Raw genomic sequence first — 23,233 nt, 5'->3', positions numbered from 1 at the left:
AAAATTTAAACAATACGGTATCCATATCTTAATTATATATGCATACTATATAATAAATAATGGTCACTATATAAGTAATAATAAATCTTAAATATTTATTTTCCTATATATTTATTTGTTGCAGACACTAATTATATTGGAATGCTGCAATATATTTTATGGACTAGATTGCTCTCTGCTGGTGGCACTTTAATGAGGACCCATCGCTTACACACAGTGAACGAAGACATATTTTGGGCAGATGCAATATTCACCCTTTCAATTAACCAGGATACAGTGACATCACTGAGGCATGAGGCAGCTTATCTTATTGCTTCAGTACATAAAATGTCTCCACTAAGTGTAGGTGATGGGACCACCATAAGCTAGGAGCAGATCAGAACAATGGGAAAGCACCTGATGGAGCCTGTTGGTGATTTTAGTGGCTGGTAAGTCATGCTGAAAGCACGCTGAAATGTGACAGGTCTCTGGTAAATAAAGGAAACACACGTTAGTTTTCCATTAGTCGATCATCTGTAGAACGAATGTGAACAAAGAAAAAATATGGTCAAACAAGCAAGAGCCAAATAAATCTCAACATAGTTCATTTTGGATATAACCATATCAGTTGTACATTTTATTATCATTGTTGGGAAATGAAGGAGATGTCTGCAAGACAGGACTGAGGTTGGGGTGAATATACACAGTATAGCAAAATACATTATTAATTAGTGAGGAACTACAACAAACTCGGAAATGTTGTCTATATAATGTACCATGTGGTTAATACACCATTGAAATGTTCCAGACTAAATATACTCACACTTTGCTTGGCACTGGGACACCAGAAGATTTGGTCTCCAGAGTACTATTGAAGGTTTGAATGTTGTCGGTGGAATAAAGGCCGGCCGGGTTGTTGTACTGAGCAGTGATGACTTTGGGGGTGCTGGAAGCGGAGGCAGCAGTGAACGGCAAAGCACTTCGATTGTGTGCGATTCCTATCTGTTTTACTTCCTGCATGCAAGGGGACCAGAAGGAAAATCAGATGTGTATCTAACATGCACGCGTGACGTAGCTAGACAGCCAAAACTCATGCAATGCTGAACGACAAGGTATGAACATATGATAACTGTCCCACAGGATACGGTGGGCAAAATGGAAGCTGGAGGATATTAGGACAAATCATAATTTCAGAGTCCCAAAATGGGATTTCAAACTGGAACTACAATTACAGAATACAACGCCATGTTAGACTAAAGCCTTTAGATTTTTTCTTCATTTCTTCTTAAGTGTTAAGGTGCCCATACACCGTTCGATTTTTTTTACACGATTTGGCAATTTTCGATCGCCGTGCAGCTGAACGACATTTTTTTTTTTTTTCATTAAAAGAAAAAGAAGCAGCCGGAGTTCAGGCAATTGCCCAATTGTGTTCAAAAATATTTGCACTGTGTATGGGCTCGTGTAATTGCGTTTTTTTGTTTTGATAAGACCCCATGGATTGCCTACTTTGGAATGAAGAGGACCCAAACTTTGCATAGGAGAAGGTGAGTATGGATGGATTTTCTACATGGAGAAGAGGACCGATGGCTACACTGGCTGGAGCTGGGCTGGCTGAATGTAGGGGGAGCTGCTGCTCCCAGGAAGTTCTGATGGGGCATTGCAAGAGGGCCAGGCTGAGCTGCTGCTGGGTGACTGTATTCCCAGTGCTTTCTCCTGGACCTGGAGGTCAAGTTATGTGGGGGTGTCCAGTCGGGGAGGGGCTACCGGCAGGATGTTACTGGCTGCGCGGGTAGGGGGGGGGGTTCCAGTGGGGGTGTTCTTTAATTACTGATGCTGTACTTGTTTGCCTGCACTTATGTTTTTTTGTGAAAGAGGGGTGTGTATATACGTGTCTGTCTGTGTCAGTGTGCAGTCTTTGTGAATGTCTGTCCTTGCCAGAGTGTGTGTCAGTTTGCGTGTAATGTCGAACTGACTGTCCGTCATCCATAATATAATATATATATAGATGAGCGGTTCGGATTCTGTGGAATCCGAACCGCTCTGAACATTGGGGATCCGAGTCCACCCGAACCCTGTTCGGGTGTTCACCGCCTGACTCGGATCCCCGTTCGGGGCCGAACGGTGGCTGCCTGATGTCGGATTCTCACTAGAGAATCCGACATCAGGGCTCCTATTGTGTAGGGCAGAGCGCTGTGATAGCGCTCTGCCCTACACAGACACAAACACACAGCCGCCAGCAGCAGCTGTGTGTTTGTTACAGCAGCCAATGAGAGTCACACAGACTCTCATTGGCTGCTGCACGGAGGGAGCCGGCTGGAGCTCACACATGAGCTCCGTCTTCCGGCTCTCTCCTCAGCGTGTGACAGCAGAGCGGACGGCACGGGAGCGGGGATACAGGTAAGTTTTTCTTTTTGTTTTTTTGTACTTGTGCAAGGGCCGGGGCGCTACTGGGGGGGGGGGATCTGCTACTGGGGATGCAGGGGGGCCATACTACTGGGGGGGCCTGCTACTGGGGGTGGGGCTATACTACTGGGGGGGTCTGCTAGTGGGGGTCCATACTACTGAGGGGCCTGCTACTGGGGGGGCTATACTACTGGGGGGGCATACTACTGGGGGGGCATACTACAGGGGGGGCTACTACAGGGGCAGCCTACTACTGGGGGGGGCATACTACTGGGGGGGGCATGCTAATGGGGGGGCCTGCTAATGGGGGGGCCTGCTAATGGGGGCACTGCATAGGGGACCCTACTACTAAGGGGACTGCATAGGGGGCACCACTGCTGGGGGCACTGTGTAAGGGACACCGCTACTGTGGGCATTGTGTAAAAGGGTCACTACTGTGGGCATTGTGTAAAAGGGACACTACTGTGGGCATTGTGTAAAAGGGACACTACTGTGGGCATTGTGTAAAAGGGACACTACTGTGTGTCGTAACATAAATAAGAGACACTACTTTATGGTGTAATGTGAATAAGATTGTGCACTGTGACTCCTTGGGCCGTAGCCCACTATGTAAACAAGTACTGTGATTCTGCTGGCCGTACCCCACTGGGTGGGTGCACTACTTTTCATTTCTGCCACTGCTGTGTGGCAATGTGTCATAGATGTGCTTTATACTGTGGTGTCTGTGGTTACTAAGCGACAAAGCAGCGGCACAACGACAGTCAGCTCACTGCAACCTTTGGCCAGTAATGTTGAAAACAATAATATAAGCTGTGATATGCTCTAAATTGACTGGAAATTAATGTTATTGAGGTTAATAATACTCTAGGAAGAAACAAAAGACCCATTTATGTGATTTTAGCTTTTTTTTTTATAAAAAAATCCAAATCCAAAGCCAGTCACCGCAGTTTGGCAAATCCAAAGCCGGACGACGAATTAGAACCAAATCCGGCAAAAATGGTCCGGCGCACATCCCATATATATATATATATATATATATATATACACACACACACACACATATTTCCTTACACACACACATATTTCCTTACACACACACAGCAGCCGGGAAACAGTACGCCAGACTGGATTCGAGTACAAGCTGGTCGGCGCCAGTCTTTATTGTGCAAAACAGAAATAACATAAAGAAAACATAAACATAAATCCTAGCCCTGTCGGGGCACTAACTTCACAGGTAGTTCCCTCACTACCAGAACCTGGCAGGGCCTAATGCCCTCACCAGCAACCAAGGCACAGCACAGCACTCACAGTTAGGTTTTCACAGTGTCTCTGAGCAAACTCCCTGTCTGCTCTCCCAGGTGAGACAATCAGCCCTCAACACACTAGGCTTATATTGGCCACTCTCAGGTGGAAACCCTAACAAGCCTGTTACCAGGCTAAGAGAACCAAAACCTGGAGTGGCCGTGGGTGGAGCCCTCCCTCTCCTCTCACCCACAACCCCCAGGTCCCAAAACGGCTTTTCAAAAAGCCGAGACTCAAGCCTGCTACACTGCAGACTTTCTCCTGGGGGTTTAAAACACATAATGACAGGAATCTGGGACAAATGTACCTGCCACAGACCACTTTATCAGTGATCCTATCACAACATATACACACACACACACACACACACACACACATATATATAAAATTTTTGGGGGTATTTGGAAACCCCCCCTTCAAAATTCTGCATTTGCCACTGCGCATGTTGGTACTTGTGGTTTCCGAGTACCAGCATGCGGAGGAGGCTTGCTGGGACCTGCAGTTCCACAGCAAAAAAACAATATTTTTACTTTTATCAAATGCACTGCACTACACTATCTACCCGGCACCCACCACCACAGAGGTCCCGGGGATAGCCCCGTGCTATCAGCCTAGACCTGGAGTACCCTGGAGAGGGTGACCCCTTTATTAGGGGGGTCCCCAGCCTGGGCTGACTAGCGGTCAGGGTTAATGCTTCGGCTGGGGGGCCCAGTGAAAGTGCTCCCCTGGTTGTGGCATTAGCCCCCGCTAGAAAAAGTCCGGTGCTGGTTCTGGATAATACAGGGGGACCCTACTAATTTTTTCCCCCTGTATTTCCAGGACCGGCTCAGAGCCCAGTGCTGGTTGCGCAAAGTATGGGGGAACCCTACGTCGTTTGTCACCCATATTTTGGAAACCAGGGCTGATTCGGGCTAGCCCGGTGATGGTTGTGCTTAAGTACAGGGGACCCCTACATCGTTTGTCCCCTGTATTCAAGCACAACCAGCACTGGGTCACTAAATGCACGGGGCTGGTTGCTCTTTTGAGAGGGGGGCACAAGATTTTTTTTTTCTACACAGGTTTGTAATTATTTTTTTACTGCAGCAGCACAGACTGTTCTCTCTGATCCCGTCCGTGCTCTGTGTCAATGACACAGATGAATGTAGCACAGATCTCCTGGTCTGTGCGTGCATCTGTGTCATTGAAATACACAGCAGCACATACGGGTCTCACTGATCCCGTCCGTGCTTCTGTGTCAATGACACAGATGCATGTTGCACTGATCTCCCTGGTCCGTGCTACATGCATCAGTGTCATATCACACTTGATCTAATGATTATAGATTGGGTGAACATCGTGTAGCTTTTGCTGCACATCGTTCACTTCAGCTGCCGGAGAGAGTTCAAGGGCGATTGCATATGAGATTGCATCGTATGCAAATCACACAGTGTATGGGCACCTTTAGAGATCTTAAGGGACAATAAGATTTTGAAAGATTTAAACCTAATAGATTTATTGAAAACTGTAAATATGAAAATATGGTTGTTCTTTCCTAGCATAGGCGCAAATGAAAATTAGTAGTTGCCACAGGTTTCTGTGCATTTGCACCTACAAGAAAAAAAAAATGTACGAGGGTGGATCCAAAAAGTCAGTGTCCTGACGTAGTAGTAGATGTCGCCTCGTATTGATTTTCTTTATGTATGTACTAAAGGTCTGAATAGAACACTGTGGAAAATTACAGCACATTTCTTTTATTTTTGCAAATATAGAATAATAAACAGAACAACATCACTAAAAATTTGGAATATCACCAAAAGTTGAAAAATGGAGAATACTAAAAAATGGAGAAAACTGAAAAGCCGTCAGTAAATATCTGCAAATGAAGAAGAGGACGCCTGCTGAAATTCACACTCAAGCTCAAGGAAGACATGGGAAGACTTTTGCGTCTGACGACTATGTCATGACTGCTGTACAAGACCGGTTTGAGGACCAGTCACCTGACTTTTTCCTGAACGGAATCAAGAGGTTGGAGCATCGATGGGAGCAGTGTATTGAAGTGGAGACTAACAGGGGTATTCAATATGGGAGCGATAACATAGTTTTTGCGTTAATATCGCACTTTTGACGTCATTATCGCAGGTTTGACTTTTACACCGTATTCAATTTCTAAGACTTATCGCAGTTTTGAAAAGTCTTTGATAAAAAACGTTGAATAGGTGTCGAAAAAAAGTGCAGAATTGGGGTTTAGGGGTGCAGGCTTAAAAAAAATAGCCTGCACCCCTGGGAATGACATTTAAAAAAGAACTGTGTCAAAAAAAGTTTTTAAAAAAAATAGGGACACCCCAAAAAATTTATTTAAAAATTGGGGTGAAAAAAAAAAAATGGGAAAAAATTGTTTAACAATACGGAAATAGGTTCAGGGCTATTCTGCAAGGATGCGGCAGGTGTTTTCTAGAATAGAATTATAGCGGCAAGTGCACAAATGCAGAATTTTTAAAAACTTACTTTAGGGACATAAAAATATGCTAGTACCCATTTTCATGTACCCCAAATTTGATGGGACCACTTAAAAAAACGAAAAAAATAACTTAAATGCTCTTCTGCATCACTTCTTCAATGTCAGAAAAAAACACCTGCTGCGGCTATTTAAATCCCAGACTTTCAATTAAAGGCTAAAACGGGGGTACCCATAGTGTTCCCCCATGTTTTTACTACTTTAGGTGGGTCTTACTATTTTTTTAAGGAAAAATTCGTAACTTTACGCAAATCCAACTTCGGAGTTTCCCGTTTTCGTTAATTTTATATTGAATACGGGTGTAAGCGGGAGCGCGCCCGATACTTTAACACAGGTAAAAACTCCGATATGAAACGTTAACTTCGACAGTGAAGTTAACGTTTCATATTGAATACCCCTCTATGTTGAAAAATAAATGCCATTTTAACGTACATTTCTCTGTTATTCATGGTCAGGACACAGACTTTTGGATCCACCCTCGTATTACTTGTGACTCGTGAACAAAGACTAATTCATACTTTTTTGAGTCACAATTTTTGCAGCATTCTTAAGCATATAAAAAAGTTAATATTGTATGGATTCCAGTCCAGATCATTCTAAAACAAAACAAAACATCCAAACACACAGAAAGCTGTATTTCTCTTGCTTAGAGTAATTGTTTAAATAGGTTTGCAGTATGTTAAACAGATCAGAGCCTTGCAATAATATAACTATTTTCTATGTGCATGCTGAAGATCAATGTTGGAACTAACCAGGGTTAAAATCAAAATGATTTTAACCCTGGTTAAAAACGGGAACGGGACACAGTCAGGAAGCCGACGGTCGAAATGCCGACCGCTGGGTTCCCGACTGTCAAATCCCGGCAGGGTACTAATGACAGGCGTCGAAATCCCGACGCCTGTCATTATACCTATGCCGGAGCCCGACGCACAGCATACCGAACAAAGGTAAGCCGGGCGGAGGGCGCGGACAGACATGCGGGGGTGAGGTTTAGGTTAGGGGCTCCCAGGGGGATTTAGGATTAGGCACTAGGAGGGAGGCTAGGGTTAGGCACCCCTAAAGGAGGGTTAGGAGGGGAGTAGGGTTAGGTATACTTGCCTAAATCCCCTGTCGGGATTTTCACTGCTATCGGTCTGCCGGCGTCGGGATTGAAACTGCCGGCCATAGGGTCATTCATACATATTCCTGATTTATATACTGTATGCAACCAAATGTATTAAAGTGTATAAAAGCTAGGCGTCTAAGCAATAATTTATAAAGCATACAAAAATACATTGTAATATATAATTATATTAGGGTTGCTATATATCATGGTTTTCCCAGTATCGTAACATAATTGAGGTTGTGTTCCAGCATCCCAAAGACTTCAGGATGCCCAAATGTCCCAGTTTCGTGGGGAAGGCGATTGGAGCAGCAGAGGGCGCAGAAGACTGTAGTATACTCCTGCGCAATCTGGTAGTCGCCAGTGCCCAGTCAGTGTCCAAGCACGCCCCCCACTACACATCCACCAGTCAAGGGCTCGCAGCTGCCTGAACCCGGAAGTACCCTACATTCTCCCAAAGACGCTGCACCAGCTGTCTCTCTCCCTCCTACCTACAGACCATACATGCTTACCCTCCTGGTTTTCGCGGCCCCCAATTTTTCGGGTAACCCCCCGCACCCCCAGAAGGGTAGGCACTTCTCCTGCTTTCTGCCCACTTTCTAATGAAGTGAGCAGAATGGGGAGAACTTCCGTGGCGATCGCGAGTCCCCATGTAGGGGGCGGGGCTTAATGACACGATTCTGCAGAAATCGCGTAATTTAGCCCTGACCCTTATGTGAATTTGTGCCAATCGTGGCAATTTTCTGTGAAGGGGGTGGAGCTTAATGACATGAGACGCCAGGCCCCGCCCCCATCACGACCCAATGCTACAGACCATACTGGGCAGGATCTGACACAAAATTTTGGTGAGATACATCCCCACCGGCTGTATCCTCCCACAGCTAGACACCAGGGTAACACTGATATCTCTGAGCACACCAGCTCCAGTACTATGGACTGGCAGCCTCTAAACCTGGCAAGGATTTTTTTTTCTGGTACACAACTTTTCTCTGTTTTGTTCTGTTTTCAATCAAGAACCTATATAAATCTTTTTTCAAAGTATATATTTTGATTAATTGATACCTCTCCAAAAATACTTCACTTCTTCCCCCCATTTAAAACTGGTCTAGCACATAGCTATTCAACAATGTGTATTCTATGAATAATGTATACATTTACACACATTTTATGTGTGACAATGTTTGGGTAGAAGAAAGGGAAGAAAAGTCCTGTTGACTAAGGGCCTAGACATTTGCACTATGATGATATAAGCATTCGGTGTGATCAAGGTATAAGATTGTATTTATACCTTGATCACATACGCTAAATATGATAAAAGGTTCAGTTTAGGTGCCTATCCACTAGACGATTTAAATGAGCAATTGAACGAGAATGACATCGATATGGTTTGATCGTTCGATAATCGTTTGCAGATTGTTTAAAACATTGGTCTTTTAGACATCTATCATCGTGCAAACATGCTGGTCAACCTAACAATAACATCAGGTTGAGCATGTTTGCAGATGATTGATTGTGCCTAGACTGAACGACTACTCATTCAGTGTAGGCACATCACAGACTGACAAACGACTGCACGATTACAATGTTGTAATCGTGCAGTCTCTTGCCTGTCTTCTAGTGGATAGGCACCTTTTGGTTCAAAGCGATGCAACATTTATAAATATGTAGTTTATGAAGGACAATTAACCATATCAGATAGCACTTCTCTAGGTGATTTTATCAGTTTTTATGTTGCTACATGAACAGGGCCCTCGTGTCACATCATGTAACAACATTCAATTATTTTTCTATTTTAGTATAATGGACAGGAGTCTTGGGGACCCCAGTACTTTATTTTGGGACAACAGGGGTGTGAATGTATTCACCCGGCACTTGTCAGCACAGAGCTGGAAGCCTTGGGATGAGGTGGATGTATACTGCTACTAGCGGATGTACCCGGTTTCACCCAGGTAAACCGTAGATATTTACCGTTTCCATTTCCATCTCACCACTCCAGTAAAACATTAATCCTTCACCTCAGTGCTATAGGGACATTACCTTCCCTCACCTGTGTACTAACACATTCCACTCCCTCACCGCTATAGTAACACATTACCCCCGCTCAGCCTTGTAGTAGCACATTACCCTCACTCGCACCTGTAGTAACTTACTCCACTCCCTCACCCCTGTAGTAACATATTCCCCTCCCTCACCTTTATAGTAACACATTACCCCCGCTCATCCCTGTAACACATTCCCCTTCCTTGCCCATGTTGTAACATTCCCTTCCCTCACCCCATAGTAATACATTCTACATTCCCCTCCCTCACATGTGTAGCAACACATTCCCCTCCCATACCTGTGTAGCAACACATTCCCTTCCCTCACCTCTATAGTAACACATTCTTCTCCCTCACTATTTAAATAGAGAAGCCACACCAATTGCCAGTGATATACTTGGGGTGACAGTTGGTATTTGAATATTGAACTGTGCTGCAGCCGGCATGAGTCAGTCAGGACATTGCACAGGGGGAGGAAATATTTTAGCCGTTTACAAGCCCTTAGGAGTTGAATTTCGAAAAAATTCCTGCTTAGTGGGTACCTACATTATGGAAGGAATGTACTCAGATTATCGCACCATGCTTGGTGCACTCCAGTGTTAGTGGGACCAGCCCAGGCTTTATAGTGCTCTATATGGGTTTTCATGTGCATCAACAAATTATGGGGAAGCCTTCCCCTGCGAAAGCCAGCCATAATGGCAGCGTGTGTTCATAACAATCAGCTAACAGAAGTACACTGCATGCAGGTACAAATACTGGATGAAAAGGCGATATACTTTACATTAGAACTACATGGTTTTGATTACTACTACAGCATGCAAAAGGAAATGTGGTTAGCCTAAAAATGAATGATATTACAATACTTAGGGTGGGATGTATTGCCCAGTAGAAGCCTATGGGCTTCTTTTCACTTACTGCAGAAGGACTTCTGGGTCATAAACCGGGAAGTCTCTCTATCGAAAAGGACAGCTTTTATCGGGAGAGTTGTCCTTTGCACATTTCTAGGTACATACCGGCGTTATTAATGCCGGTATGTACCAGATAAGTGGTAGGTTGTACAGCATCGGCAATGCGATGCTTAGCACATCCGTCCTGTCCTTAAAACGGAGACCTGAATAAATCAAAGTCTCACGGGACTATGCGCGACTGCCGCAAAGACGAGTGAGGCACATCTGTATATAGCCAAGAGCATAGTAACGGCTGGTATTCAACATGCAGAAAACTTTATTATGCAGCTGGACAATAGTGAGAAATAGGAACACTTCCCAAGACAAAACTTTTGCCAAATAAAAAGAAAGCACCACACAGGTTGGACAGGTGCAAGGCGTTAAATCTGTAGAAAGAACAGCTCCTGACATTCCAAGCTTATGACACAAATGTGGCTCCAGAATACTAAACAATTATCTTGTTAGATCTTGTGTCTGCTATGTCATTCTTATCACACCTAGCTGAATGACACAACCTGCAATGACATCATGTTCCTCTGGAAACAGATCAACAGGTACAAAATAAAATTACTTGCAAGCACAAAATAATGTGACCTTATTCAGGAAGGCAGAATAAGAGCAATTTGTGTGTTGATATAGCCTCAGGCGACTCAGGAAATTACAGTGCAATAAACTTGAGTTCAGTATTCTAGAACCAGAACTATTATTGTTTATTCTACAGACCAGTGATAAGATCTGGCAGAGAGCTAGAAAGTCAAGTAGGACTTTTCTGAAAACAGTACAAAACTGGGAAAGGCAATGCCAGCTGTGGACTGACCAGGGCCCTAGGGGTGTGATTCAAAAGGTCGACATTCAGAAGGTCAACTGATTCTGAAAGTCAACAATATAAAGGTCAACATGGACATTAGGTTGACCATCATTCTGTCAGCATGTATTTAGGTCAACAGGGTTAAATCGTCAGCACAGCTAAAAAGGTCGACATTTAACATGTTGACATTGAAATGTTAACTCTTGTTATTTTAGCCTATCCCTAACAATCATGGAAACAAACAGGTGTCATCATTTTAGTGTTGACATGGTAAGTGTCGACTTTTTGACTTGACTATTTAACACTGTTGAGCTAAATACATGTTGACAGACTTTGGTCGATCTAATGACCATGTCAACCTTTTTTACCATCGACATTCAATGTTGACCTTTAAATTGTCAAGCAAGTGAGCTGTATCGGGCCATAGGGGGAGCAGGAGCCTCAGTATCAGACATCCTTTTGACCTGTTGTAATAAAATCCCCAGCATGCATTGCAAGTTGCTGAATGGTAAAGAATGACACTTGAGGGGGGCAAACAATAATTGCACGGGCCTGATAAACAAACTAAATGGTTGGAGGTCTGTAATTCTGGATTAGGTGATCTAGAGAAATCAGGCAGGGGACCTATTGACCAGAAATTGGTTATCCAAACAATGCAGGAAACCAGAAACGAAACGTAGTAAATAAATGATCTGCTTTGCAGAATTCATGTCATACACACAGACATATTACCCAGAGTTCCCCATAGACACTATGAGGAGCACTGCAAAACAAAGTAATAAGGGAAATGCCAGGAGCAGAAAGGGGAAACTCCGGTCATTTTTCAGATACAATATAGAATATTTTAATAATAGCTCCAAACTACAGATAACAAAAACTCAAATGGAAACCGTAAGTCCTAAAGATTCCAACAAATAGTTCCCATATCGGTATGTCTATAAAATATTTATAGAGGGCCTGATTCAGCCGATGTACGCTATTCCCATATTTATTCAGTGGAGTGTTTAACGGTCGGCTGCGCATGCATCATGATCGCACTACGCACACTCCAAGGTAACTTTGCGATGCCGCTCGCAGTGTGGATCACTTTGTAAAGTGATTGACAGTCAGGAACCATTTAGGGGAGGTAACAGGGAGTATCGGCAAAAATCGCAGGGGTGTCGAGACCATTTTGGGGACGTGTATTATTATCCTCTATTTATATGGTGCCACAAGTGTCCCACAGCGCCCTACAAAGTACATAAACAAATACGTTGATTTACAGTGACATACAATACAATACAGGACATGGATAATATACTTTGCTACATTAGCGACCATAACACCCAGATAAGAAACAATGCAAAGCAACCAAGTGTTAGGTGCCCTGGTAGAGAGTAAGAAGTAGATGAAGGTAGAGTAAGGAGAAGCACAAGAGGGTAGAGGGCCCTGCTCATAGGAGCTTACATTCTAAAGGGGAGGGACAGACAAACAGACAGGGGTGACACAGATGGCAGGGAGGAAGGAGTATGTAGCAGCAAGTTAAGATGAGACCTGGAAGGCTTTGATGAAGTAGTGGGTTTTGAGAGCCCGTTTGAAGGATTGAAGAGATGTGGAGAGTCTGATGGGAAGAGGGAGAGAGTTCCAAAGGTGGGGAGCAGCGCGGGCAAAATCTTGGAGGTGGGAGTGGGAGGAAGTAATCAGTTGGCATGAGAGGCGGTGTGCATTTGTTGAAAGAAGAGGGCAGATAGGAGAGAGAAGGGAGATGAGATCAGAGATGTAAATGGGAGAGGAATGGCTGAGGGCTTTGTAAGTGAGTGTGAGAACCTTAAATTGGGTATTAAAAGCGAAGGGGAGCCAGTGGAGAGCTTGTAGGAGAGGAGAGGCAGATGTAGAGCATTTGAGAGGAAGATAAGCCGAGCAGCAGCATTGAGGACAGACTGGAGAGGGGAGAGAAGGGAGTTGGGGAGGCCAGATAGGAGGTTACAGTAGTCCAATCTGGAGATGACCAATGAGTGTATGAGGGTTTTAGTGGCATACTGGGTGAGAAAGGGTCTAATCTTGGAAATATTTTTAAAATGAAAGTGACAGGACTGTGAGAGATTCTGCATATGTGGTTTGAAGTAGAGGGAGGAGTCCAAGATAACTCCAAGACAGCGCACTTTGGGGCTAGAGGAGATAGTTGTGCCATCAATTGATAAAGAAATGGTGGGAAGTGAGGTTATGTTGGGGGGTGGGAAGCTCAGTCTTAGACATAATAAGTTTAAGAAGTCGCTGGGACATCCAGGAAGAGATGGCAGAGAGACAGTTGGAGACTCACGAGTGAGGAGAGAGGGAGAGAGGTCAGGGGAGGAAAAGTAGATCTGAGTATCATCAGTATAGAGATGATAATGGAGGTCAAAACAGCTGATGAGTTCACCTAGTGAGGATGTATAGCGTGAGAAAAAGAGGAGTGGTCCAAGAACAGAACCCTTGGGAACACCTACTGCAAGAGGCTATGGGGGAGAAGAGGAGTCATGAGAGGAAACTGAGAAGGATCGGTCAGAGAGGTAGGAGGACCGCCAGGAGAGGGCAGTGTCACGTAGATTAAGGGAGTGAAGGATTTGCAGAAGGAGAGGGTGGTCCACAGTGTCGAAAGCAGCAGAGAGGTCAAGGAGAATGAGTAGAGATTAGTGGCCCTTGGATTTAGCAGCAATGAGGTCATTGCTGACTTTTGTGAGGGCAGTTTCAATGGAGTGAAGAGAACAGAAGCCAGACTGAAAAGGGTCAAGGAGGGAGTGGGAGGAAATAAGAGTGGTAAGGCGGTTGTAAACAACACGCTCAAGGAGCTTGGAGGCAAAAGGGAGGAGAGAGATGGGACGGTAGTTGGAGAGTGTGTTAGGATCAAGGGTAGGTTTTTTTAGAATGGGGAGACAAGGGCATGTTTGAATGCAGACGGGACAGTGCCTGATGATCGGGAGAGATTAAAGGAGGGTGGGCAAGATGGGAGCAGGCAGAAGGAGAGAGGTAGCGGTGGAGACGTGAAGGGATAGGGTCAAGGGGGGAGGTGGAAGGGGGGAGGACTGGATGAGGGACATTAACTTTCTTCTCCCCTGTATTTGGAGAGGAAGTAGAGTTGGTAAAATGGAAGGAGAGGGGTGATCTGGGAAAGGAGGAGGTGGATAGCAGGGGGACTGGTGGGATATGATGTCCTGACATATGGAGGAGGGGTGGGCGGAGGAGGGAGTTGAAGGTGGTGAAGAGACGTTGGGGATTTGAGAATTGAGAGGAGATGAGGTTCTTGAAATATGACCGTTTAAAGAGAGAAAGGGCAGCACTTTATGATGAGAGCATAAATTTGAAATGGAGAAAATCAGCCTTAGAGCGTGATCTTCTCCACTGTCGCTTGGCAGTTCGCGAACACTTTTGCAGGTATCTGGTGCATCTGGGATGCCAGGGTTGAGGTGTAAATCTGCAAGGGTGAATAGTGATCGCCAGAGCAACAGAGTCCAGAGCAGAAGTAAGGGAGGTAATGTATAGGGAAATAGCTTATTCAGGGCAGGAGAGAGACAGGATAGGGGAGAGAAGCGAGTCAAGCTGGGAAGAAAAATAAATGGTGTCAATAGTCTCAATGTTACGCTTAGTGATGGTGGCCTTAGGAGGTGTAGAAGGGCAGGAGAGAGGGATAGGTTAAAAGAGAGAAGGTGATGGTCAGAGAGGGGGAATGGGGAATTAGAGTATTCAGAAATATCACAACGGTGAGTGAAGACCAGGTCAAGCGAATGCCCACTCACATGGCAGAGTAAGGAGGTCCATTGGGAGAGACCAAATGAAGATGTGAGGGTAAAGAGTTTGGAGGCAGAGGCTTCTGTGGGATTAAGAATATTGAAGTCATCTTGGATAATAGAGGGAAGGTCAGAGGAGAGAAAGTGAGGGAGCCAGAAAGCAAAAGTTGTCAATGAATTTGGAAGGAAGGCCAGGGGGACGGTAAATGACAGCTACTCTAAGGTGTACTGGTTGGTAGAGGCGTCTAGCATGAAACTCAAATGTAGAGATGGTTCAGGGGGTAGGAGTTGGTTGGAGTAACCGGGGGATAGAAGTACCCCTCCCCCACCACCGTGGCGACCCCCAGGCCAAGGGGTATGAGAGAAGATGAGGCCCCCAGAGGAGAGAGCAGCAGGTGAAGTGGTGTCAGGTGAAATCCAGGTTTCAGTAATGGCTAGGAGATGCAAGTTTTTTGAGATGAAAAGGTCGTGGGTGGGTACGAGTTTGTTACATACTGATCTGGCATTCCAGAGGGTACAGGATAGAGGGACAGTGTTTGTGGGAGATATGTGAATTAGATTATTTGGGTTGCTGTATCGAGAAGGTGAGTTTAATATGGGTGGCCAAGAGATGTAGTGGAGAGATTGTGCAGGGACCAGTGCTGGGAAGGGAACCTGTAGGTGGTTGGCAGGGAGGGAGTTTAATATGATGATGGTGGGGTGGGGTGACACGGAGGTTTGGAGGAGGGTTTATCAGTGGGGTAGTAGGACATAGGAGGGGTAGAAGAAAATTAAAGTGTAGCAGTGGGAGAGGAGAGGGAGGATAGCAGACAGAGGAGGGGAGATAAAGGAAGGATGAGGTGGAGGAGACAAGGGGGAAATGGTATAGGTGGAAAAAGGGGGTAGAGCAGAGGATTAGGTAGACAATGAGTGGAGGGGGTACACATGATAATGGTGTGGATGAGTTGAATAGTGGGTGGAAAACTAGATGTAGGAATAAAGTATGGAGTGTTAGAGACAGTACAAGAGATTTGCAGAGAAGCAAGTAATAGTACAATGGAGGAAAATGTGCCTGCCCAATTTCCAAACTATTATTGAGCAGAGGAAAAGAGGAGAAATGGAATATTAAAGTAAGCTGAATTAGAAGACAGATGACAGGCTAGGGAAGGAAAAGAGGTGGGAAGACATTATCTCTAAGAAAACCAAAATTGGCACTGAATACAGTAAGCTATGAGTTGTTTGTGAAACGAGCGAGTCAGTACAAATATTAGCAAGTGTAGGTTCTTATAGTGAGCAAACAGAGGCCAGTGATGATTGTCCAGGTGATGCAGACAGCAGTTGCTCGTAGTGTACATAATGTGAACTTACATTTCTTGATTACACTTTAACCTTAAACCATTCTTTAACAAGAACATAAGAACAGAGTGGTCTCCTTCAGTTTTATGCCGGTATAATGCCGAATTTGGTAAGAAATGCACTTTTACATGTGTATCACCCAGCGTCTATGATAGAGTATGCAGTCAACATGACTCCGTCTTATTTCCTGAGGTCATTCTGCGCGACCCTAGAGCTACTCAGGACTGCTAACATCAAATGATTTGCGACCAATGTCTTTGTCTTAGATCTGCCAGAGGGCACCTCAATGCATTTACAGCCAGCTTCAGCATTAGCCGATTCCGCACAGCAGCTGGGAATGCATTAGCGTACATCTCCCATAGCCGATTCCGCACAGCAGCTGGGAATGCATTAGTGTACATCTCTCATAGCCGATTCCGCACAACAGCTGGGAATGCATTAGTGTACATCTCCCATAGCCGATTCCGCACAGCAGCTGGGAATGCATTAGTGTACATCTCTCATAGCCGATTCCGCACAGCAGCTGGGAATGCATTAGTGTACATCTCTCATAGCCGATTCCACACAGCAGCTGGGAATGCATTAGTGTACATCTCTCAATCAGGCCCAGGGACATTAAATTGTTCAAGCAACAAAATGTCATAATAATATAGCCACTGCATTGGTATAGACTAGACTATATCACTTCCTCTAACAGAATCTGTAACATGGTAATCCTCATGCACAGTAAAATAATAAATATGTTGGGGAATAAAATATTCTCTGTACAAAATTAGCTAATAGAGAAATGACACTTTGTATCAATTGGAAAAGGGTAACTAATTGGGTCAAGGATCTGCCCATATAATAGTACTTTAGATTTACTAATATAAAAAATTGGTGATGTGTTTCCATTGATCATCAAACAGATTAGGTCAATTTCCTAAAGAAGTGTGAAAGAATCATCTCAATGTTCACAAAAAAAAAAGAAGACAAAGAAAGCAATAGTCAGGGAGCACTAGGACCAGTCATTTGGTAAAAGAATATTTATTTATTAGTATGCATTAAAAAGATATCAGAAAAGGTGAAATATTTAAAATCTTTTATAGAATGTGAAATAAAGATATGAAATTTGTGTTTAAAGAAATAAAAATATATTAAACTCAATGCTATGTCTCCTCTTAATTTGTATTTTTATCATAATAGTTTCTGCTCAGTGGCCATAGGAGTTTCAGTATAGTTTATCTCTTCCCATAGAAAGAAACAATGTAGTTATTATTTGTTTTGTCTGTATTATCTTTATACAATCTTTCAGAAATATTCCTAACAAAATGACTGGTCCTAGTGCTCCCTGACTATTGCTCTTCTATTTCTTTTTTCTGTGATGATTCCCCTTTATGAGCAATGGGCAGCACCTCTTATACATTCATGTAAAATACTACCAGATTGATTAAATGTGAAATAATAGGAGTATGGGATCAAGGAAACAACTTTAGTTCTATTTAAACTAGGGATGTGCAGGCTCGGATAGGTTCGAGTTTGCACGTGGAGTTTTTTTAGAGGGAAAAATCCGAACTCCACGTGCAAACCCGAACCTATCCGAGCCTGCACATCCCTAGTTTAAACTGGTGCGAGATTGAATTCTCTAAGCTTGGGGGTGGAATCATCTCAGTGTGTAGCTGGAAGCTTGCAGCTGTTTATAATGGGACGGGAAACAGTTTCCAGATAACAACTTCATATTATAGCAATAGAAACGCTACATGACGACAATGTGTGTGAGCAACTTAAACCGTATTTATCGTCACTGATAATACATTGTTGGCTGCAAGCAGGTTAGGACTGGCCATTACTGTTACGAGGGTCTCTCTCAATAGCCAATAATTGAGCTCATAAATGGTCATATCTGGCCCTTTGGCTTGATAACCAAGCAAATATGTGGCAGAATTTCGCAACATACATTGGGTGAAACTCAATTTAATGCAATGTGCTGTGGCACTGCCCGGGTGCGCACATAATAGTCATATATGGTAAGGCCAACGTTGCACTAACATAATAGTCATATATGGTAGGGTCAACATTGCACGCACATAATAGTCATATATGGTAGGTTCAACATTGCACGCACATAATAGTCATATATGACAGGGCCAACATTGCACACACATATAATAGTCATATATGGCAGGGCCAACATTGCACACACATAATAGTCATATATGGCAGGGCCAACATTGCAAGTTTTCCCCTCGTGCCTCTATGGGTGCAAGGGAAAAATTTGCGCTGCCAGCCAGCATAATGCGATATTCTGGAACAACACATCACGTCCATCGATGAAAGACTAAAAGACCAGGTCTACCAAGAATGCAAGGTGGAGCCATAGGACTGTAAGCTGCACCAATGTAGGGACTGATGTTGGTAATTAGAGACTCTGTAAAACATTGGTTAATATAGGCTCTATTGAAATAATGGTTAAAAAATCTACCTTGTTTTGCATGACCAGTGACGACATACAATAAGCAATGTGTGGCTGGCTGGCTGGCTGGCTGACCCATTCTGTCCAACTGGTTCTGATGCATCAGACTAGACTGGGTCTGCATATCAACCAAACAGCCACACAAATAACATTTTTGGAACATAAAGTCGGTGGTGTGCTCTAGAAAATAAATAAATAAATAAATAAATATATATATATATATATATATATATATATATATATATATTTATTTATATATTACACACACACACACACACACACACACACACACCCCTACTGTGTGTGCCATATACAGATAATAATGATTCTTTTTCAGTCGCTATTATTTCTCTGAGCAGAATTACAGCTTCAAAACATTGGATGCTGCAGGGTTTAAGCACCTTTGATGTGACTGTCCAACATTTGACAATGAAACCAGTGGATCTGGTACTGAGGTAGGGATTACATGCAGCATAGGAGGTGATCTTTATGGCTCTCCAACAAGATCTGTGTACTGCAAAGTGGTGACAGCCACAGTACTTATATACAAGACACGTGTATAAACACTACATGCAGGAACTAATAAGCCTGGGTATCATGCATAGAACTCCTCCAATCCTAGTGTGGTGTGTGTTATTACAGCATTAGTTATCTTTAGCACTATTGTTGCATCGGAGACTGAAAGCTATGAGACAAGCACTTCTGTAAGAGTAGCAATCACTTGATTAAGGAGAGTTGTAAAAAGAAAGTTTCCATCTATCCACGTTACATTTATATACTGTAGGTAATAGAGATATTTTTTATATCGAACTACTTTGCTGATGCATATTACTTTTACGTAAGATGTATCTTCTATGGGTCAGTCTTAAGGTGCCTACACACAAGACGTGGTGCTCACGATGCAATATCATGAGTTATTTCCCTTGAACTCTCCCCGGCAGCTCCCCGGCACTCCAGGACACGATATGGTGCTAAAAAGTATCCAATCTGACTTAAAATCTATCGTGCACAACATCTATCTATTGCACAACATCGTGTATGAGACTGGCAAATCTTGCCTGCAGTAGGCAAGATCTGAAGATGTGATGTACGACCAGTGGGTACGCGCATCGGCATCGTGAGTGGACACTCACGATTTGGACATATTTTACACGATCTGACGTTCCGATGCATCGAAATCGGACGAATCGTGTAAAATATCGTCTAGTGTGTAGGCAACTTTATGCTGGGTACACATTTAACGATGTGTACCCAGCACGATCTTGCAAGCGACGAGACCAGTGGGGGTCCCGGCATTGGCAAGTGCATACACACTTGCCAATGTCAGGAGCGACATCGCGACGGTGGGCGCCATGCTGCATTGTGTAGGAGTGCGCATCGTCAGTTACATTGAGTGTACACACTAGATGATGTTGCCGACATGTCGTCTAGTGTGTCCCGGCCATTAGATAGATATCAAGATTTGTTTGAAGACTGAAAATCCTTATGTAAACCTTTAGGTGCCAGGGTATTCGCAGGAGCAGATGAGAGCTGACTAGTCACTGGGTTCACTAGTTTTACATTATATAATGCGCGGATTGTTAAAAAGCACAATTTTTTCATGGTGCATTATTCTTATGTAGAATTTAGAATTCTACAATTCATGTGTTTGTAATCTGCATGCTTTAAATTTTATCCATGAATAATATAATATACTAATACACTGTGACTAAGCTGTATGTATCTATAAGTTGTATGTATCTAAACCATGATGGTTAGATACATACAGGTGTTTAAACAGCTGTTAGTCCACTATGAAATGTGGAAAGCGAGGGTGCGGGGTAAGGGGGGCGGGCAGTATAAAGTCGGTAATATACACTATATATTATTTTCTTGGTATTGTCTTAGACATAAAGATATTTGTACGATTGTTGATTATTATGGCCATTCCCTTTCTACTTATGTTTAGCTATATTATTATATCTTGCTGCGCCGAGATTTGGGAGATTTAAAATTTTGTTCATACGTTTTGCAAAAGTGGATTCCTTGCTTCTTTCAATAAAAACAGAATATACAGAAACCTAAAGCTTCATAGATCTGAGTGAATGGTTTGCAGTCCTAGCCAATAGAAATGCTCAGTAGTTTTTAGGACTTAGACACAGGTGTTTCTGCAGGACGTGCACTTGGGGGTGAGGGTTCTGATGCCCTGAAATCAGCTACTTGTGTTGAGATGCTGCTGTACCATTAGGGCTGTCTGTAAGTCTGCCCACCGCTCTACCAATGACTCTCTGGTCCTGCAGTTCCCTGTCTGCTCCCTGGGACTGCAGTTAGAAGAAAGAGCTGAGAGGCATAAGAACCTTTCTTACAACTACATGCAAGAAAGTCCTGTAATGTGTGTTTCACCCAGGATACACCATGAAGGTCACATTCTAGTTGTCTAAGCATTTGGTTACTTAGTGCATTTGTAGCACTGAGTGGTGATGTATGGGACAGTAGCATGTGGCTATGGTGGAGTGCATGGCGTTAGCATGTGTGAGTAGCAGTATGTGCATTTGGCATGTGAATAATATGGACTGTACAACAGATGGTGCATTGCTACTTAAGCGGTGTTCCAGCTGTAGTTTAGAGGATTAGTAAAGTGTGGCAGATTTCTTAAACAGCCTCATTAAATGGTAAATACTACATATTGAATGCTATTTATCATCATCTAATCAGAGATTGCTCAGTAAGCATTACTGTATATTACAAACCATTACTAGATGAATATACAATACTGTGGTGGCTGAAAGCATAGTTTACACTGACAAGTTGCAGCTGTGCTTTGTATAAGCATTGTATCATTATGTAGTAAAATACACAATTTATGAGAAACCATGCAAAGGCAGCTGTGTATGTGTATACACCAGAGCAATTTGTGCTAAGAGAATATCAGATCATTCCTACTGAAAATAAAAATCCTGAAACCATTTATGTACATTAAAATGCTAGATAGTTTACAGGTTTTGAGACTTTCTTGCAGTGGACTGTAAGAAATCATGAACCACAAATATAAAAATATTTGTGCATCACAAATGAAACTACTATCCTACTATGAATAATTGACGAGTGGGCTCTCCTAGTGCCCACTTTACAGTATAAGAAAACAGGAAAATAGTTTCAGCAAAAAGGTTCAACTAATGTTTTTCCAAATAATATGAAACTACAACTCCCAGCATGACCTGACAGCACACTGCTGGGAACTTTAGTTACACAACTGTTGGACGTTAGTGTTTCTCTGAGAATATGCTTAAGGAAACCTTCCCATAAACAAACAAGACATCATGAGGAGTAATACAATTATTTACCTGAGGATTAGATGCCAAATTCATTTTATATGGGTTGGATTTGCCTTCTTCAGATACAAGAGGTGACCAGATTTTAGAATCGGTTCTGGAAGAAATCAAAGTAGAATGTTTAGTTTCTCAGTGATGTACATCGGTTTCTGTCAGTGGTGTACATCGGTTTCTGTCAGTGGTGAAAATCATGATGAATAGTCGGGGATGAGTTTCGCCAAGGAAAATATTTGCAGGAATGGGGTATACATAAAATGTACAGATATTCAAGTGGTAATAGTTTCATACAGAAATAGACAATGACCCAACTTGAATATAGAATTCAGTTCAACCTCTATTTGTCTAGGGTTCATTGAACAGTGCAGAATTCTATAAAAAAAATAAATTAAATTATCTGCAGATTAAAGAAGAACCTATATGTGCAATGCAATACAAAGTAAATGTAATAATTTGGGCCTGACGTGGAGTTGGGCATAAGCCCATTTGCGTAATGTAATTTCCATGAATTTGTACTGCGCAAGAACACTAAATAAGGCACACTCATATGCACATATACAGATTTGCCTGCATGTGACACTTAAGTCTGCTCACAACTGATGAAGTGTGTGTGGATGGAAGTCTAAAATGGGCAGAATAATGTGAGGATGTGTTTCATAACTGCAAACAGATGCAGACCTGCACGGAGACGCATGGTCAGACTGGCCCACAGGAGTACAGGGGAATTCTCCAGTGGGCCCCACTGCCTGGGAGCCCACAGTTCTAGACTGTGCACTGAGTTTTACATTGTTACTCTAATGGAGCAAGACCACTGATAAACATAATTTCTTAGTTTGCTTCTATAGATGCTACACTAAAGGTGGGTATCCACTAGGCAATTTTGACAGGCGATTGCACGATAATGACATCGTTATCATGTAATCGCCCGCAAATCGGGCATGTAAATGACAAAAACGACCGGCGATGCGCGTGCCTGCTGGTTGTTTTTGCCATCTATCATCGCCTGTACATGCTGGTCAACCTGACGATCCTGTCAGGATCAGCATGTGCGGGGATGATGGATGTGCCTGGACTTAGAGTGAACGTTCAGTCTAGGCACATCACTAGTTATAGGGCAGCACAGACGGTGTAATGGTTAGCGTTACTGCCTCACAGCACTGAGGTCATGGGTTCGATTTCCACTACGGCCCTAACTGTGTGGAGTTTGTATATTCTCCCTGTGCTTGCGTGGGTTTCCTCCGGGTACTCCGGTTTCCTCCCACACTCCAAAAATATACTGGTAGGTTAATTGGCTCCCCACAAAATTGACCATAGTGTGTAT

At 43.3% G+C, this 23,233-nt stretch overlaps 1 protein-coding gene across 2 annotated transcripts in view; it reads right to left on the bottom strand.

Moving 5' to 3' along the window:
* Nucleotides 1–23,233, bottom strand: part of PDLIM1 (PDZ and LIM domain 1) — a 92,756-nt gene that overhangs the window by 16,765 nt on the left and 52,758 nt on the right. The window contains exons 3-4 of one of the 2 annotated variants that reach the window (XM_088476011.1): nt 21,928–22,012; nt 397–467 (exon numbers count right to left, since the gene is read on the bottom strand). In XM_088476011.1, the coding sequence (XP_088332137.1) occupies nt 397–467; nt 21,928–22,012 (156 nt within the window). Of the gene's footprint in view, nt 1–396; nt 468–802; nt 994–21,927; nt 22,013–23,233 lie in introns of both variants that reach the window. The other variant, XM_088476004.1, reaches the window with a different exon arrangement.

This window comes from Taudactylus pleione, unplaced genomic scaffold, assembly GCF_031769625.1.
Source record: "Taudactylus pleione unplaced genomic scaffold, aTauple2 ptg000016l, whole genome shotgun sequence".
NCBI classification, from domain to species: domain Eukaryota; kingdom Metazoa; phylum Chordata; class Amphibia; order Anura; family Myobatrachidae; genus Taudactylus; species Taudactylus pleione.
Note: the sequence above shows the minus strand (reverse complement) of the source record. Positions and strands in the feature narration are given on the sequence as shown.